The following is a 20,417-nucleotide window of genomic DNA, read 5'->3' as shown; positions in this document are numbered from 1 at the left end:
CCAGGCTTGATGGCAGCCCAGGTACCGAGGCAACTGTCCCCTGCTGCCAGGGCAGTGGCCAGATTCTCCCCTCTCTGCATCTCCTCCATCCTCAGGGAGAACACCCTGTGGGGAGTCAACCAACCCATGAAGCTGGGACTTCCTTGGAGCAAGACAAAAAAATACCAGTGCCTTCCTTCCTAAGTAGATCTGTTTCTTCCCATCTCTGTCTCCTATTAGAAATGTAAGGATTGCAGCTACTGACCTTTCATCTCATTCTGGGAAGGAGAGGGATTTCTTTCATCCCCAAAAGCACCATGTTTTTCACAGTTTTCTGCAGGCAGTTCTGATGGTCATCTGTAGTTCTGCACTGGTGTTGACTGTAGACAAAATCCTAATATCACAAAGCTTTCCTGGAGATGTGTAGCTTTAAATGTGGGGGTTTGTGTAGTAGTCTCAATTTTCTAAGAGGAAACTCAGGTCCATCAGGTACTATTTTTCCTCCCCTAATTTAACAGTGCAGAACAGATGTTGTTTCATGATGATACATACACTCTGCCCACGATACTGAGTCTCATCTCCAAGGCTGGGCAGAGATTTCTCACTATGGGTTACAAGAGAGCAGCATGAAAGGGCGATCCAGTTCAGGGGTCTAGAATGCAGAAACCTCGCACATTCCACCAAAACAAATAGGTCCCCAAATCCTACCGCATTCATTCAGCAAAGCCTCTTACATTTTGCTGCACTGAGTTCAGACCTTTGTCCTCTGATGAGGACAACCTAATGGACCTGAAGGTTGAAAGAATAAGGCAAAAACTTTTACAGAGGGAACATGAATGACAGGCTAGGACTTTGAATTTAAGAGGAAATTAGGAAACAGGCTGCTGGCATTCACCCTCCTGGGTCCTTTACTTCCTTTCTGATGCTCTCAGCCCCTTGCAAGGGTCAAATTCAAAAACCTGATTTTTTTTGCATGGAAAAAGTCAGCTCCAGCAGAATTTTGTTGTACCAAGTCTGTGTTACATGTATGGATTGGTGAGCAAGTGTGTATCTAGCTCATTCCCTCTTGTGTGTCCTTTTTTTTTCCTGTCCTGCAGGGAGCCTCTTCAAGCCTGGTGGTGAAGTTTGCGGACACGGACAAGGAGCGTACAATGAGGCGCATGCAGCAAATGGCAGGACAAATGGGCATGTTCAACCCCATGGCCATCCAGTTTGGGGCTTATGGCGCCTATGCACAGGCAGTAAGTATAGACCCTGACTCTACACATGTTCATGGAATTGGGAATATTATCCAGGGCAGACAAGGGAATCTCCCAGGCAAGTCTCAGAGGTGCAGTATCCAGTTCTAGCAGTAGCCAATTCTAGCAGTAACCACACCACGATCATGTGTGGACCCATGCAAAACGCTTCCTATGGGGTCTAAGTCATTGTTATAAAATAAAAGCACAACTAGCCTTTGAGCATTTGGATAAAATAAGCCTGAATTCAGTTTATCCTAGTTCTTTGCCTCATGTCATCATGTGGCTTCTGGGTACCTTGGAGTGACCACAGGATGAAATGGCAGTTGTTGACAGAAATGTTTTTAGGTTCATGAAAGCATGCTAGATAATAACAAAATGGGCAAGCAGATATGTACATATACAGTGTTGGCTTCCCAAAACAGTATGATTTAAGTGCACTGGGAAAAAGTCCTGTTGGATTTGCTTCAGGTACTTTATGTACATACGAAACCTGGACACTGGGCCCCTGAGAAGACGGGATTGTACAGGGAGCTGGGCTTTTGATGATAGCCTGAAATTGATGTCTCTGGCACTAGTACTATTTCTTAGGCTACAATTTACAAGGACCTGCAAGACAAGGTTGGGTTCAGGTAACTTGGACTTTCTGTCAGGTATTTCAGAGGCAGGTAGAGGTGATGCCTGCAGGAGGCAGACACAATAGACACAATACTGCCCAGTGATTTTGTTGCCTCCTCTAGAGCACATTTGCAGGCAGTGTATCTGAGTGCTTCATCTGTTTGGTGGCAAAATGTGGTCCCCTTGTACTCTGCAAGATTTGTGTACAGGAGGGAAGTACCATTTTCCAGAGTAACATATTCCTGAACAAGAGACCAAATGCCTTGCCTGAGGTTTACAGGGCCAGCTCAGGAATCACACTCTGCTATACCCATACTTCCTTCAGTGCACTGACCACCAGGCTTTGCTTTCTTCCCTGACTGTTTCTTTCTCATTTGTTGGTACCATGTATTTCCCATCACATGCCCATGTTTGTTTGTTAACTTGAAGATCTGAAAATTTCTGTCCTTCTCTGGGGGTCCTGAGCCTCACGGAACCCTTGGTACAACCCCGTCTACCCCTTGTGTGAGCCATGCAGAGGTGTGAGGATGTACTGTAGAGCTCCACAGAAGTTCCCCCTCTCCTCCCAGCTTCACCTCTTGGTGCAGTTCTGGACTTTTTAATTCACTCTTGTCTAGAAAAATGTTTACTTCTTTTTTTCTGTCTCCATTTTTACTCCCAGACTAAGTCAATCTCTGTCTCTTCCTTTGTCCCCTTCTCCCTTCCTCATATGATAGAAGAACTGTTCCCTCCCCAGCCTGCCTGTGTTTAACTGTCCTCCTGGCCAGGGAAGGTTGTAGGAATTGGAAAAGAGACAGTAAATCCCATCTGAGCCCAGGTCAGTGGTCAGCAGCCTGGCAGAGGGAGGCAGGATTTTTGCCTCTACATATCAGAGAGATTAACAGGAGGCAACCCACAAGTAGCTTGGGATGAACATTTGCAGAGGTTGACAGGCAGGAGATGTGGCTTCAGTGTTACTCTACAGGCATTGATCAGGCAGCTGGAGAGATGGTAAAGACGCCACTGTCCTGATGCTCTGGTCCAAAAACTCTTCTTGCATTATTTTTAATCTAGAGTAACTCTTCTAATTTCCAGCCTAGGTTAATCCTGATATGAGAGAATGCAAGTCTGCTCCCTTACATGACAAAAGTTTCCTCCATTTCTCACCAGATAATACAGGTATTTTATGATGGTAGGCGAGGATTTATGGCTGAAGGAAGAGTGAAAACAATTCCTGGTCTGCTCCCACCCATTGAAACAAACAAATATTTTTCATATTGATTTCTGCAAAAGCAGAATTGGACCCATTATCTTTTTTTTCCCCCTGATAAATATGCTAACAATGGGGAAAGAATAAGTTTTAGATCTTGACCCATTGGATATGACAAGTTGGTGACACCAATTACCCTGGGGACTTCAGAGCTGTCTAAATGATGGGATCACATTCCTGTTTGGCACCTGTACACCCAGAGCGTGCTCAGATGCTGTCTCTCAATCAGCCTCCCTATCTGTTTCATCTCACAGTCTCACATAAAAGGGAAGGAAGGGAGCTTCAAGGCTCTGTGGCGTTCCCTCGGTCTTGATTAATCCACCTCAGACTGCTGGCTCTTATATATCAAGGTGATTGGCACCTCACAAATGCCAGCAGGAGATGGAGGGATCGATAAGGAAGAGGAAAAGGGAGAGAGCAGTTTTATTCGGCCCAAAATGGAGTCAAAGAGCTAATGCAAGTCAAGAGGAGAGAAGGTGAAACATCAGGATCAGGACTGTCATGATGGGTGATGCCACGGCCACCAGCAACTCTTGTGATACTCAGTGAATTACTTGACTCCCTGGCCTTGTTTCCACGTGTACAAGTAAAGCTGATGATCAGATTTCTTTATTTCCTCTTCTCCCTCAGGGACACAGCTCTCTCTTGCACAGTCCCTCCAAGTTTTCACACAGAGGTAGGGCAGTAACACAAGTGCAAGAAGTGCCTCAGTGCTTGGTAGTAAGGTCAGAACAAGCAGGAGACATTAGGCTCTCTAATTCATACTTGTAGTCTGTACTCTCAGCTATCCCCCTACAGTCCACACCTGACTCATGTCTCCATGTAAGACTTCTCAAGCAATCCCATGACAGCAGTTTATCAATAGTTTCTAATGGTCTGTCCCCAGAGAGGAAGTTGTTCAAGTCCCATATGCTGCAGTTTCTTGCTGTATTTGCCCCAGAGAAGCATCTTGCACATCACTGTGACTGGATTAGCTCCTGCAAAAAGGTCTCAATCCATTCATGGTGGCCGGTGCATCAGAAACACACATGATAGATTGATGGGCACCTGTAGGTTTGCAAACCCTCTGAGGAGAAGCAACGAGGATCTCAATCCATCAGTGTTTGACTGAGTCTTCATTGTTGCCATCAGGACTGATTTGGGCCCCAGCTCCTCCCTAAGTTACCTGCCTTACAACTCAGCAACTGGCCATGTCACAGTTCACTCCCTACTGCTGTTGCACGCTGTCAACCCACTTAGCCTCAGCTTAAACAACTTTAACCTTGATAGCAGTGGCAGCCTCACATCAGCCAAGCAACCAGTCCTCGGTTTCAGCAGCCGTATGGCCTCAGACCCAGAGGTAAAAAATATGAGGAAGCAAAGGGACTTCTCCACTTTGTGCGGTTTTCCATCCTCTCCTCATGTGCCACCTGCAAGCAGACCAGACAAAGCTTGGCACCAACCCTGTACACTGTTTCAGTGACACAGAAAGCCACACCAGACTCACTTCACCTCTTTTGTATGCAGCTCAAGGCAAGTCAAATTTCATGGCTTCCTAAAGCTCCTAGAGGCCCTACACTAATTTGTTTCAGAGTCTGGTGGTTTGTTCTTTTTGTTTGGTTGGTTTGGTTTGGTTTGGTGGGGTTTTTTGGAATTGGTTTTTTTGGGGGGTTTTTCTTTGTTTTTTGTGTGTTTGTTTGGTTTAGGTTTTTTCTTTTTAGCAATATCTTCCCATACTCATTTAACTTCTCCTTTTATGGGGCAATTATTTTTTTTATTTCACACGTGTACAGAGCATCAGCTCTTTTTGGTGTCGGGTTACTGTGAATATACACCAGCTGGGTGTTGATAGCTCTTTCTGCAGTCTAAGTTAAGCCCAGATTGAGTTATAGATTTGAACTCAGTCTGGAGAGGAGAGTGATGCTAGCTGGCACCACCTTGATTTGCTGCCAGACAAGAATGAGCCTGCAGGGACACTCTCCACCTCAGAGGAGCGCAGCACACCTTCTTAGATCTTGGTAAGAGGTGGGATGGCCAAGCCCAAAATCGCAAGCAGTAAAAATCAAAACAGACTGTAAATAGTGGTAGTACAATCCTGGCCCAAACAAACAATGGTGGCAAAAGTTCCTGTAGGTCTTTCTGTGCAGAAAGTGGCAAGGAATAGTTAGGAGCTGTCTCGTGTCAGTGACGCCCCACCACACAGAAAGGAAATGTTCACAGATCAAAAAAGGGTTAGGAAGATGGGAAAATGCAGAAGAGCAAAGCAAGAACAAAGGAAAGAGCCTTGGAAAGTGACAGATACATTATAAATTATTTAATTTTTAAATTATTTAAGATAAGATCAAAGTCATAAATCAAGTTTACATAAAAAATGGGGTGGGAGTGTTAGCCATGGTCTTCTGGCCAAACTCCAGCCTTGGGACTGATTGCACCCTGCGGCAGGGATAGGCATAGAGTTTGTGAGTAAAAACAGACAGACTGGGGCAGAGACAACATAGGCAATCCTAGCATTTACTCTGGCCTGGAGCAAGTCCTTTCCCATCAGTAAATCTCTCTCACTCTGAAAAAGTACAAATGGCTGCTGCTCCCAAACTCCAGACAAAAACTGCAACAAATCTGGGAATGTCCAACACAGCAGAGCTATCAGTCATCATCACAGCTGGTCTTCTTGGGAAGTTAGGGCAGCAATGACTACCATACTGACTACAAAAGCCTAGGTGTCCCCTTCTACCTCGCTGTCCAGCTCCTGTGGAGATGAAAGGATATTTTTGCTAAATAATCTGAGGTAGTGCTGATGGGAAGGATCTCTCCTTCCTAAATTTATTCAATTTGTACTGTGAAATTATTTTGGAAAGATACTTTAAAAAAAAATCAGCTAGCCCTATGAAATTGGGGGAAAATTACTGACTATAGGCTATCTTCTGGATATAATAGTTATTACATTTAAATAGCCAAAATGAGACGGTATATTTGGTAAATACTACCTGGTACGCAAATCACTTGCTCTGATCTGTTCCAGGAGAGGAAGCTATTTTGAGGCCATAATACTCTGTAGCAGTGCTAATACCATGTTTCTGACCACCAGCTCCCTGGTAATTCAGAAATAATGAACACTCACATTTGGGCTCTCTGTACAATCTTTTTTAGGCTTTGGGTTTTTTCCACAGTTCACAGGAAATCAGAAACCTGAACTGTTGTGTATCAGACTGGAAAGACACTAGGGCACATGAATACAGGTGTTGCACATTTGTTTGATTTTTTAAAAAAAAATTTAATTAAATTTAAATTTTACTTTCAAAACAGAAATTTCTGTTTTCTTGAAAACATTAAAAATGTATGAAAGACTATTTTGGCTTTTTTACCAATCATCTTCTGCCTGTTTGAAGGCTTGAAAGGTATTTTTAGTTTTACCTCCTAATGGCCAGTTAGGTAAAACAGACATGAATTTGCCAATTCTGTGACTTTACCAGATATGAGTCCTCTTGCTGCTTGGTTGATCACTTTGCTTAGCTCTTTCTATCACAGGGTTACCATGAGGATTCATTAGCTAAGTGTCTATATAGATTGTTAGATGTGGGAAGTGTGGGATGCTGTTATTACTTTTATTATACTAAATGAAGAATGTTAAAAGTCAAAAAAAATCATGTCATTCAGAGACAAGGATGGCAAATAACACTGAAAAAAAAGGGGAAGGTCATCACATCATTCAGAGTAAGACCTCTCCAAGGGCAATGATCACACTATTTCAAAAAGAGTTCATCGGAAATAATCCTCCTTTCTCCTCTTCCCCTTTTCATTTTCACACGCATTTCTTTTGGGGGCTGAGCAAGGCAGGCTGTGCTTTCTTGTCCTATTTCCAGCAGGAGTTTTTGACCTTGAGAAAGTTCCTTCATGTCTCCATGCAATTGTTCCTCCTGTAAGAAAAAGGAGAGTATTTCTTGCCCTTGAGTACAGCTGCAACTCAAGGTAGTAAAAAGATGTGTGAGACAAATCCTTCCATCTCTCTCTATTGATCAACCATCATTGCCACCCCTTCCCATGGTTTGGATGGCTTTACCAGCGCCTCTCCACCTGCCCCACCAGTTCTCAAGCATTGGGATGGCAACTGCAGGTTCTCTACCTCTTGAGGTGCTGTCTTGAGGTGTGGCAGGAACCAGTCTGGTAGCATCTCCTGGTCTCCTCAGGAGATAAATATTTGAGCAAAAGAAAAGTTAGCAGGAAAGAAGGAACGAATCTTTAAAATGGATGGGAAAAGGCTCTAAATGCTGAGGCAAAGGTCATGCCAAGGAAGTAAGAGAAGCAAAAGGAAATACGTCCTTTCAGCTAGGGGAGGGAAAAGCTCCTCTACATCCCCTTGGATCAGTCTGAGACAATAAGGCTGCTGTCTTCCTGATTAGTGCTCTGTAGCCCCAGCCCAGGCAGGGAAAATCTGCATTTCAAATGGCATATTTTAAAGTACACAATACCCAGGGGCCCTGCTGCTATTGATTTGCCTCTGGTGGGGTCACTGCCTCACTTTCTACAGTTTTATTAACTGGGACCATACGCTGGGTCTCTTTCAAAGTGAAAAGATAGTGGATGGGACATTTGTCTTCCGGGAGAGTTGGGGAAGGAGTGGGGTGACTTTCACTGGGAATACCCTGGAGGTTTTATAAGGAAGACTGGTGACCCTTACAGGACTTGCTCTTCTTTTGTAAATTTCCCTGGAGCCATCCTGGGAGGGGAGGAGGTAGATCTTATCCTGTCAACTTCTTCCAAGGTGACTGAGTTCCTGTCCTCCTACCTGCATTGTGCCACTGCACTCAGTCAGGCTTTGACCACTGGGCTGGGTGGGAGCTCCCTCTTCTTTCCCCTTAACCTTCACTCCTGAGCACATCCAACAAGAGCAGGACAGGTGTGAATGGGACCTGTGACCTTAGAAAGGAGGCAGGAGGGTTGTCAAGAGTTGAAATGTCCAGACAGTTTTAGGACAAGTCAAGGTCCACTCTCTAGCCAAAGTAGCAAAGCCAGTTAACAGGGGTACACATCTGTGTTCAGATGTGGGAAGCTCTACTCCTCTGAGCTCCAAGGAAACCCTAGGTTAACCCAGAGACTGCAGTGAGCTCTGTGTCTTTTGGGTCATGATATGAAGGGGTCCAGCTTATTTCAGCATGCTAGTTTTCTAGGACATCTTGGAGAGTACCTCCACAGAGCACTGAGCATAACAGAAAGTGGGTGACTGCTCTCTGCAGGATCTCTGTTGTAGCCGAAGCACTTGATCTAGTTTACCAAAACACAGCTTAGGACTTTATTTTTACTGCATTAGCTTTTTAACCCCAAGATAAATTTAACCTCTTTGCTCCTCACAGTCCTAATTCGGTCTCTGTGGGAGTATGGCCAGTTTTAAGTGACCATTTCACTGAAATTCACCAGGCTTTAGACTGCAGACCCTGCACCTTCAACATAGATCAGTAGATTAGGAACGTCTAGTTCTTCTCATAAGGAGAGAGAAAATACCTTCTTCTCTCCAAAGGTCCGTGACAGAAGGGCATGAATGACATTGCATTGCAAAAAGGAACCTTGCAATCCTTGTAGCCAAGGCATACTCTGCAAACAGGCACCTTCCAGTGCAAATTTATAATCCCTCCGAAAGCACAAGAAGTGACACACTGAGGTTACCTGATTTGCAAACAGGAGGAGCACCTGCCATTGTTAACTCTGAACAGCTTAGAGACATCCATAAGTGGGAGAAAAAGTTGCATAAGCCATAATTAATGTCATAAGTGACTGCGTAGCTCTGCTGAGTGCAAAATGGAGATTTTCTTTGGAGCACTAGAATAATTTGTACTACTATTGCCAATGCAGCAACTTTTTAGATAGAGCCCTGTTTCTCAGCAGCACAGGTGAAACTCAAAAAATGGGATTAACGCCTTTCTTTTAAATGAATGTGAACCAAGTTCCAAAAATATCTGCTGAGGACCAGGTAAGGGGTGGAAATTATTTCATCTGACTGTGTTGGTAGGTGCAGCTGAACCAATCAATTGAGGTTCCACATCCAGTCCACAGGGAGAAACAAAGCTGCAATCCATCTGCCCAGAGGCATTTGGGTACAGAAGGGAGAGATGAATCTCGGCCTAGATTTCTCTACCTGTTTGCACATCAACCATGGTGGGTGACCAGCTCAAAGCAAACCCAATCTGTATTTAGTTTACTGAACCTGACAGTGGGAAATGCCAAAAACATAGTCCTCTGCCTAGTCTAGAATGTCTCTGGTTCAAATACCAGGCTGATATCTGCCAGCAAGACTATGGCACACATACAACCAACCATACATCACTCTCTGTTCTGAGGTGGGCTTGTTCATGCAGCTCTGGTCACTTTTGGAGAAAAGCAGAGAAAACTTGACAAGGTCCAGACTGGGAATGTTCCCAGCCCTTGCAACTGCATCCATCTCAGAGAGATGTTACTTGGGTCTGCAGAGCTACAGAGATCCTATAGGCATAGATCTTGGCCATCATTTCTGCAACCAGCCTCCTCTGTCCTGGGTAAAAATACCCAGCACAGAAAATGAGATATGAGTCAGGACACCTAGTGCTGGAGTCAATCCAGTGTTAAAGATGGATGGATTTCCCCTTCCTCATTCACTTCATTGGCATACTTTCTAAAATCACCTGCTCAGTACCTTCTCTGCAGAATAAACCCAAATAATGTCTAGAAACAAATGTATTCCTTAAAGGGGAATCAGCATTGTGCTATAATAGAAAAGATTGTCTAATCACTCCATCAGTAATTACAAAGAACAGGATATCACTAATTAAAATGTGAAAGTGTCTTATGCAGGGTATAATAAAAAAGGGTAATTAACAATCAAAGGAAAAGCCACCACTTTGCCTCCAATCTGCATTAGGCTTCAAAAAATAATAATACTCAACTCCAATAAAACACCTTTTATCTGTAGATCTGAAGGCACTCCTGTGTGGGGAGGCAGGTATCCTGTGTCCCATTTTACTGCTGGAGAAACCAAGGCAAGTTTCCACAACATGTGCATGGTTATTCAGCGGGTCAGTGGCACAGCATCCTTTACTGATGGTGACAAGTCTCAGTATTTGAATGAGTACAGTTCATTTTCAAGGGTTCATTCAAGGCACTCATTGGTTTCTTTTAGTGCGTATGTGTATGAATAGCTAATTTAGCTGTTATTTCTGTATTAAAGCTAACAGTAGGGAACAGTGTGTTCCTTGCCATGACTTTTGAGATCTGTTTAATGCTGAGAAGCATGTCCCATGTGCTTAAAAAACAGTATCAGAAGGTGATTTCTTGATGGGAGAGAGAGTAAAATGACAGACAGTAGCAAAACAGAGTTACTCCAATTCTGGAGACATCACAGACATGAATCACTTCTAAAATCACTACAGGAAAACATTTTTCTTTTCCACTATTATCATCAAGGCACAGATTACCAGAGGTTCAGCAATGTACAGAGTAACACTCTCTGTGCATCTTCTTTCCCCCATACCATCTGTAAGCATCCACCACTGGTCACTGCTGGGGATTGGATACTCGGACGTACCCTGTCTGACTCCTTATACAGCTACAGGGAAGGAGACAAGAGGCAGCTTCAACCAAACTGTCTTATCCTTCACACCAGGAACATTTTATAAGCCCACTGCAGCCATACTGTACACGTGAACTGCACCATCTGTGTGCTAGGTTTGGAGTGTAACATAATGATAACAAAGTCTGGTTTTAATGAAAGAAGCATTTCCAGCATGTACAACCATTCACCAGCCTTCTGCTTCGAAATTTTTACCCCCAGAATGCCTGAAAATGTAGCCTGGGTTACTTATTTCTGCTTTTGGTAGGTGCCCTGAAACAAGCAGTATTTTGACCACTTTCTGGAAAAAAATTAATAGAGGAAGTCAGCCCAGATCAAAACCATGGGAAAGAGGTTTTCCTATTAGGCAATATTAATCTTGCTAAAGTAGGGGAGCTCCCTTCTCTTGTACAGCTTTTCTGGAAGTCTCTGATTAGTTGTATTGGAAATATATGCCATAATCTGGTCAAAAGGTTTGGTCATGGTTTTGCTTTGTACCCACCATACACTTCCTAGCAGCCTCAGAAAAAGTGATTTTTCTCACTGACAGATGGAAAAAAATCAGGTTATCCCTAGAGAACTAGCCAGGCTTGCTGCTTTCGAGAAGGAGTCCACTTTCCCTGCATACACTGGTCTCCCATCACTAACCACCAGGGCTTTCCCAGAACTTTGATATAAGCAATGTAAGCCATGAAACCTCTTTGCTCAGGTAGTATATAGTCTTTTCTATGTATAAAATCTTTTGTCTGCCCTTCTTATCAGAAAAGTAGCAGGGAATCAGAGGATTGTGTCCAGCTCACGGGAGATCTCCACACTGGGGGAAGACATGGAGGGGATGGGGACCACAAAGACTCCAAGATGAAAAGATAACCTTTGCCTCCAGCTCCTGTAGCGAGGAGGAAGGCCAAGCCTGGGGGGTACCACAGGCACAGTGTGCTGACATCTCAAAAGAGAGGGGTGCATCACACCCTCACCAGGCCCACACCCTGATGCTGGTGCCACAGGCTGCCCAGCCAGTGACCGCGTGATATTTTTTCCCTGCTCTCTTTGTTCCAGCTGATGCAGCAGCAGGCCGCGATCATGGCCTCGGTGGCGCAGGGCGGATACCTGAACCCCATGGCAGCCTTTGCCGCGGCCCAGATGCAGCAGATGGCAGCTCTGAACATGAACGGCCTGGCAGCCGCCCCCATGACACCAACCTCAGGTAAGGGGACAGAGGGGTGGAGAGGGAAAAGGGTGGGAAGATCTGGTCCCATCCCAGAGGAGACCTGGCAGGACATATTAGCTCTCCGTTTTAGCCACCTGCAACCAGGCGAGCATCGACCTCTTCTCCCAGGTTACAAGTGACAGGACCAGAGTAAAGGGCCTCAAGTTCCACCAGGGGAGGTTTGGACTGGGTATTGGAAAAGATTTCTTTGTAATGGCCTGCCCTTGGCAGTGGTTGAGTGTCCATCCCTGGAGATGTTTAAAAGATGTGTAGGTGTGACACTTTAGGACTTGGTTTAGTGGTGGGCTTGGCAGTGCTGGGTTAATGGTTGGACTCTGTGATCTCAGACGTCTTTTCCAACCTTAACAATTCTATGATTCTGTGACACTTCCTTCTCAGTTTTATCCCACACACAACTTCTCTTTGTGTCTGAGCACCCTCCAAATGTCATAAAACATTCTGCAGTGTCCTGCACTGGTTTATTGGTGTATATATGTGTCCAGCTGGTCAGTGCTGGTGCTGTCACAGCCAGGCTGGTCTAAAGACAAACAAAATAGGGTTGGTGGTAAGATGCATTATCGTTAACAAGATGAGTTTTGCCTTTGGGACACATAAGCCATTCCCCTATTATGAGATAGGACAGTAGGTATTTAGGGAAGATATCTGGTCCTGTCTGGAATGAAGACCTTTGGTGAGAGGGTTTCAGGCCGCTGAAATAGAGACAGGTAGTCAGTGAAGGGCTGCCAGGATCTGTCTAGGCTGTGAGAAGCCCATTCTAGGAGCTGCAATATGTAGTTCCATGGGCAGAGAAATAAGCTGAGATGCAAACAGGTCTGTCTTTCCTGGGGCTTGAAGCACAGGGATATCATTTGGGCAGGAAGAGGTCAAGGAATGATCAAGCCTGGTAGTCATGGAGTGATACATGGCCTAACAGCAGTGAAGTAGCAAAGCAGGAAAGTGGGACCAAACCTTGAAAGACATGAGAATTTGGAAAGCCTTGCAATCTACCAGAGTCTGGTAGGGGAGCAGAGCTCTCAAAGGTACATCTTCAGAGGACCATTTCTAAGAGACAGGCTGGGATAAAAGGGTCCTTGGGGTGACATAGCTTGTTTCTATGAGAGATACAGGGAATAGGACTGTACTCAGAAAGATGTGGCATACCAGTGCCCTTGCGTGAACCTGGAAGCATCCAGCTGGCTTGGAGAGGACCAGCTTCACAAAGGTTTGGGATGAGACATGGAAGGAGTGAGATATGTCTGAGCCTGCTATGGTGCAGGCAGTATTGGGCAGACCAGGAACTGGGACTCCAGAGCAGAGCAGTAAGAGAGGAAAAAGGCAGCTTCATTGCTGAATATAGAGAGATCTGCACCAGCCCCAGAGTGGGAAAGTGCCATCTGACAAAGCAGTCAGGAAAGATGCCTGATGGTTGAGAAACATTGGATGGCAGGGAATTAAGGCACCAAAGCAATGCAGGTTTGGGCACTGTTCCTAATGAACTGAGCTGTGCTAACCTGTCTGCCAAAGGAAATATCCCTGACTGCACACAGCATCTCTCTGCAATCTGTAGCTGGGAACAGCATCAGCAGCTACTGGATCATATACATATCTTTTCCTTTGCTTGTATTAGAATATAAGTAGGGGGGAGAGGAAGAGAAAGGAAGACAGATCTCATTCCACATGAACTTATGGAGACCCAAGGAAAAGCACTTGACTCAAAAATCTTATACCACACACATCTCAAAATATATGTTTACACAATGATAAAAAGTATAAACAATGAGTCGATGGAGCTACTGCAAAACCAAACAGAAAAGTGGCTTAATTATATGTGCACCCTTTAAACCCACTGCTGGAAAGATTATCATATTTGCATTAGCTAGATTTGTTTTGTGTTGGTGGGAGCAGAAAGAACATCAAACAAAGACTGTCTGGAATTCAAATGTTGTCAGGGCCTGGAAAGCTGAATCCAGGCAGTGGTTTGTGATGGACCCACCACAAAAGAGCACAAGCTCTTTTGCATATGTATAAGTCTTGAAAACGACTGAGTTTTGTGCAATAGATTCGAAAATACCTGTAAAACAGCCAAATTATGTGCCTACCATGATATCCAGCACACAAAAAGCATCCCAGCTCTTCTTTGCTATAAACTGCTCCTCTTCTGCTGTCACCAGTGCCTTTCAGAGTCACAGAATCTTAGATCACCTAGGTTGTAAAAAATCTTTAAGATCATCAAGTCCAACCATTAACCCAGCACTACCATGTTCCCCATTAAATTGTGTCCCTAAACATCACGTCTACACGTTTTAAATATCTCCAGGGATGGTGACTCCATCGCTTCCCTGGGCAGGCAGTTTCAGTGTTTGACAGGATGAGGGGACTGTTAAACTCTCACTGTCAGAATACAGGAGAGGAAACTCATGTTTTTTACATGCTCTCTGGATCACTCATGACTGGTCATTATTGAAAATAAGATGCTGGTTTAGATGATCCCCTGATGTCTTTCATGGTGGCCAATTTTGCACTCTCCTAATGACATATTTTCAATCACAGAGCCTATTCACTTTGGTATTATTGCAGATTTACCTTGAATGAGTAACTTCCTTCATGAAAAACCTCTGTGGTGGGTTGTGGAAATATCCATTGACAATTATTCCTTAGGAGAAATGTTTAGACTTTGAAATTACTCCTTGTATTACTACAACACTCACAAAGCATGTTATAAGATGCATAGAAAATGTTTCACATAATTTCTGAGCAAGCAAGCCTACAACACTAGCAGTGATTTCTGAGTGGCCAGGAGATATCTGAAGCCTAACATGAATTCTCCTGCTGGTTTTTGTTAGCATTCAGAAAGCCAAATGGAAAATGATCATTCTGCTTCATAGCAGGATTTCCAGTCATTGAAGTATATCTTTGTTCTGCCTTGGAATGAAAATGAAATATTTCAAAGTTCTCTGGAAAAAAAAAAAAAACAGGCATCAGAAAAAGTGTTTGGAACATTGAAAAAGTAAAAAGGAAGTGTTTTGATCTTTCCTAAGCAAAAGAAAAATTGTGCTAGAAAAAAAGATGCTGGTAACCCAGGAGTCCTAGAGGCATTGGAGGTATTGGCTCAGCCTCTATGCTGATATCTTCAGGGCTCCTAATCTAGTTGGTTTCCTGTGTGTCCCACCTCTAGGAGAGAGGGTTCCTTGCGACATGGCCATGACTTAATTCAGGCTTATGGGACCTGCAAACTCAGAGAGTTTTGGATCCAGCCAAATCTAACAGATGAGAGACAATATCCATCTTATCTGGCTGTGACCATGCAAAAGTCAGACCTCTCATTTAATATAGTCACCTGGCTGGCCTGCAGTCAGTGTGGGTGGTGATAGGCAGTCCCAGTGGGTAATTCAGACCAGAAAAAATTTAATGCTGTTTGCTGCCATTTTAACAGTTCTCCATCAAGACTCAGGTTTATCTCACACACCACCCGTAGTTGTGAGGCAATTAATTTAACATCTCTGAAAGTTTGGTTCAGGTTTTACATTTCTCCCATCTCTGCTACAATGTGGGTGAAAAGTGGGTCTGGCAGAGGATCTGCTACTCTGTTAACTGCAAAGAGACGTTAGAAATGAAATTTCATTTAGGCTTTCCTTCCTTCCTTCTCTTCTCCCTCCCTTCCTCCCTCCCTCCCTCCCTCTGTGCTGTAAATCTGCACCTGGTGTAGCTGCAGCAAGAGATCTCAAACGAGGGATGAAATCCACAACTGGCATCCACCACCACCATTTGTTCTCTGCAGTGGCATTATGCCAGTTTTACTCCAGCTACAGATCTGACCTCTCCAGGGGGGTTCTTTATAAGAAGAAAATTAAAAAATTCCAATGAATGTGCCTAAACTTCCTTAGACATGCACAAAATAGCTAGCACAAATCCCTTGTTGCAATTTTAGAAAAAAATTACTTACATTTTCTATGCAAATAAAGGAGAGATCCAGAAAAGCAACTGAAATTTTAAGTAGCCTTTGTGATTTGCAAGCTGATGGCATATGCTAAGAGCATTGCCTTTGGACTTCAGTTGCCACTGCTGGCTCCCTGTACCTCCACAGAGGGCATTTTTAAAGGCCAACACCATTTAAATAAGCAAAGGGGAAGCAGCAGCTTGTCTGCCCAGGGTATAAGAAATGAGTTGAAATACTGCCTATTTTTTGGGCTACTCAAATCTGAACATATTAAACCACCTCATCCATTTGTATTGGCTTTCTTAAAGCACCAACACAGATTTAAGCAGTCATTAAATTGTGTTACTGGACTTACCCACCATGGAATACTCTTGTGGTGAAGAAAATATCTGCAATTGGTTTAAAAAAGAGGTTACTGCAAAAATGGTGTTTTCTACCCGTAGTATACCTTGACACAGAAAGATATTGCTCAAGATTATATAGTTAGACTTCCCACACACAGCCACCAAGAGAAAAATACTATTTCAGCATGTTTGAAAACTCATTTTTGGTCCCTAAAACTATCCTGACTATGTCAGAAGAAGAACAGACTGTCCAGTCATTTTAAACATAGATACAGGAGCAGACAATGAGGTAGCAGAGGGATTTAATTCTATCCCCAGAAATTCAAGAATTCTCTACCAGTGGGTGACAAGATCTCACCCAAAACATAAAGACTAATTTGTTCTTCTGAAACAGCAGCATTGGAGTCCCCAATAGGATGCGTCAGAAAAGAAAGAAAGGAGGATGATTCCATGATAGGAACAAACCTAGCCCAAAATTTGCCCCTATTCACTGGGAGAAGTCTGTCAAAACTCTATAAAGTCAAGTTTGAGCCAAAGAGTGACATTTAAAAAAAGTATCGCTGGCTACCTTTAGGTTGTGAATCAACTTGCCAAGCCTTGTAAGGATCCCTAGTGCTGAGAAAGTTCAGAATCAGTTTGTATGTGAAAGGTCTATCCTGGGAGTCTGCAGAGAGAGTAGTCCTGGAAGTCAGTACACACACAGAGCTCCAAAGGGAAATTGAGAGGAACTGCTGTAGAAAGGTAGAGCTGAGAAATTCTGAAAGATTTGCAAGCCTTTCTTAAATGCTTCCTGAACAGAGGAGCAATGGCAAGCAGTCCCTTCACTTGCTCAGCAGCTTGGAAGATTTTTCATTTCTTGGATTATTGGGAGGTTTCTGTCTAGTGGTCACAGCTGTTGTGTCAGCAGTTTTCTCCATGTAGTTGTTGTTGTTTCCAGTACTCACCAGCTCTGACATCGTGTCCTCCCTGTTTGCAGGTGGAAGCACGCCTCCTGGCATAACTGCACCAGCTGTGCCTAGCATCCCATCTCCAATTGGGGTGAATGGTTTCACTGGCCTCCCGCCGCAGGCTAATGGGCAGCCAGCTGCAGAAGCCGTGTTTGCTAATGGCATTCACCCTTATCCAGGTAAGCCAGACCCATGCTGTGCCCACAACCTGCTCCCTCAGTGTTAGGGAAGGCTGTCCACATCCACAGGCTTTGTCCAACAAGAGAGACCTCAGAGGGATTATGCCTCACACCATCAGGACTCACCCCCACATCGCTGTTTGAGGTCTTACGCAGCTACAGTAGTTAAAAAGTTCAATCTGGATGATAAACATCAAGGGCATGTTGGAGGTGAAAAAACTTGGTTCTGAATATTTGAGTGCTCAGTTGCTGGATAGCGTGTCTGGTGAATATAGTCAGGACAACCAGCATGTTTTGCTTCAGCTGAAAATTGCACTTAGTCCTGACCAGTTCATGCTGGTAGATCTCCTAGTGTTACACCCAAGGGTCTTGCTCCTGAGTGGCCTCAAAAGAGCTGTGCTAAGCCTGTTTGCATCTGCTAGCACCCACCATTGGTAACTCTTCCTGGAATTCCTCTGCAGCCAAATGGCTCTGGGAGGATGAGCCCAAAGGGTCCACATGTCTGCTGACCCAAACTGCTTCATGTGTGCAGAGAGCAGGTATTGGCCTCTGAATTGCTCACTGCATCCAAATCCTGTTGCCTTACCAGGCCTGGAGACTGAAGCTCCATTAAGTATAGCCACTGAATGGGCTCAGGTTCACCTTTTTGTGTCACACTGCCAGAGAACTACTGCTGGGATTCAGACTGTGCCTAGCTCAAAGATGCCAGCACTGAAGGAGTGATTTTGCAAGCATTGGCAGTCATGGATGAAGGAGGGAGGTTAAAGGACATGTATCTGCCTCTGTTTACAAAGATACAGACAGTCTAAGGCTGCAATCACCAAGAACTCAGGAGTTTACCGTTTCTTCATGTGCACCTGCATTTTTTCAGTATTCTGAAGATTTGCAATAACCCTCTCCCTTCTTCCTTCTGCTAGGAAGACATTTTTTACCATTGCTGTATACATACTAATAGTAACAATCATAGCAATAAAAATTTAAGTAAATGTTACTAATTGATCCTAATCACCAGCTGGCAAAGGAGTATATTACCCTGGGGTGCTCATAGATTGATCTAGACTGTTAGAAAATCAAATACTGAGTCAGATGCTCCAACCAAAAAGCCCAAAAAAACCCTGAGAAAAAAATAATTATTTAGATCTCTGTCAGTCCTGAAAACTCAGAAGAGTCGTCATCACAGGGGACTTTATGTGCCAAAAGGAAAAATACCACATAACATAGAAACACAAAAGCCTTACCTACGTATTGACAAATAAATATCCTCCTCCCAATAAACACTTTGCAAATATGTAGCTGTGAGTTCATCTCTAAGCAGAATTGAAATCAAGGGACTTACTCTACTGAACGTTGTAGGCATGTATATATGTTTTTGTAGCAGCTTAAGGGCAGGGGAGATTTTGAGTCTTGTGAAGGCACCAGAACATTGCAAAGAGCCTTTAGTATGCTCAGTGAACTCAACCACAGCATCAAGAAAGCTGTCTTTAAGGTTACATAAACATAACCATCTGTTCTACCGTCCATTTATTTCAGTTTCTACCTGTTTGCCAGTCTATCATCTCTCTGTTTATTCATCCATTTATGTGTCTTGTCTTTTTTCCTGGTTTATCTAGCTCCTTTTAGCTAATCTTCCATGATCCATTACTGTGGATATCAGAGAAAAGATGTTCTTTCTAGATGAATCTTAATGACTTGAGCTTTTGTTACTACCCCCAACTATCCCCATAATTAAAGAAGCCTTTCAGTTAGGTATTTCATCCATGATTATATAAAAGTCAATGGCCTTAATCTGATTCTCTCTGAGTTTCAGAGAGACTTGCTCAGCCAGCAATTCACAGTAAGTCCCTGCACAAACACCAAAAGCCCGACACACTAAAAGGTAACAGCCATCCTTGCTCCTCTTCACTGCAGGCAGAGAGACTCCTTCCTGCCAGTAAAGCTGACATCTAAATAGTCTGCTCTGTATAAAGTTTGAATTTATCTCAGCATGTCTTCAGCAATATATTTGTCTTTTTCGGTGCTCAGCTTCCCCATAACTTAGTGACATCTTAAGTTATACCAGAGGTGTAAAGGGAACAGTGGCAGGTCAAACACTCACCTCTCATTTTACTTTTGTCTGTCCCTGAAACACTGAAAGCAAGCCCATGTAACTTACATCATGTGTTTGCTCCATCTAATTCTCTTCCTTCTCATGAGCGTTTATGCACTCTCCAAAACTCTACTCCTTGCCACAGGCTTTATTGAGTCCTGGAGCTTAGTAGCATAAAAAATAAAAGGATTAGTCATTTATATGGGTAATGAGAACATCCACAGCCATATTAGACTGGATAAAATGTAGATAGGACACAAAACTTCATGCTTTATAATATAAGCCAGCCACTAATTGCTTGGGGTTAGAAAGAAATTTTCATCACTGGGCAGCTTATTCCATCATTGTTCATTATGGGATTTTTTACACTTTCCTCTGTTGCATCTGTTACTGGCACTGCCCTGTAGTTCTGCATGTCTCTGTTTCTAAATGCAAGGGTAAAAATAAAATATTACGACCAAGCAAGCAATTGCATTAACACTATAGAGAAGAAAAGAACATGACAGTCCCCGTCCAAAGTCAGCATCTTCCAAACAACTTCCCTTTATGGTATATCTCTCATTCTGAAAGTGGCTAAGACTACTGCAGTATTATGTACATAATCATAGTCTTGCTATGATTATGACTCGCCATATATTGTTTAAAGCCTGAATGTTGCTCTCATGCTCCACAAAAAAAATCCTCAAATGTGGGTTCACACCATTATATCCTGTAGCAGAATGTTCTTTGTTGTCTGAAAATAGCAAAACAGGACAATGAACATCTATAGAGGCATGACATCCATACTATTCCGACCCAAATAAATTCAATTAAATGTGCAGTTTGTCTACATGTTCACCTTTGTGACTAGCTGTAATATTTTTGATATTGCATCTAAAGGACTCCAGAATTCCACAATATTTGTAAAAACATATCCACATGATGCAATTGTATTTACTCTTTAATTTCAATTTTTTTTCTCTCTGTCTTCCTCTGTACTCTTTTTTTAAGATTCCCTCTGACTGCAGAAGGGACATACACGGTATCATTTGAGTTAGACTATCAAACCATCCATGGCTTTGCGGCAAAGGCCAGAGTAGGT

General features: G+C 43.5%; 1 protein-coding gene across 16 annotated transcripts in view; it reads left to right on the top strand.

Annotated features, from left to right (window-relative positions):
• The window catches only part of CELF4 (CUGBP Elav-like family member 4), a 700,852-nt gene that overhangs the window by 617,879 nt on the left and 62,556 nt on the right, over positions 1–20,417 (top strand). For all 16 annotated transcript variants that reach the window (XR_007907278.1, XM_051804503.1, XM_051804504.1 and 13 more), the window contains 3 exons: positions 1,077–1,220; positions 11,693–11,840; positions 17,101–17,250. Coding sequence is in view for 15 of the 16 variants with exons in the window: in XM_051804503.1 (XP_051660463.1) it covers positions 1,077–1,220; positions 11,693–11,840; positions 17,101–17,250 (442 nt within the window). In the remaining variant the exon portion in view is untranslated. The remainder of the gene's footprint in view (positions 1–1,076; positions 1,221–11,692; positions 11,841–17,100; positions 17,251–20,417) is intronic.

Source organism: Manacus candei, unplaced genomic scaffold (genome assembly GCF_025592945.1).
Source record: "Manacus candei isolate 608988 ecotype Guabito, Panama unplaced genomic scaffold, ASM2559294v1 h1tg000061l, whole genome shotgun sequence".
Taxonomy (NCBI): domain Eukaryota; kingdom Metazoa; phylum Chordata; class Aves; order Passeriformes; family Pipridae; genus Manacus; species Manacus candei.
Note: the sequence above shows the minus strand (reverse complement) of the source record. Positions and strands in the feature narration are given on the sequence as shown.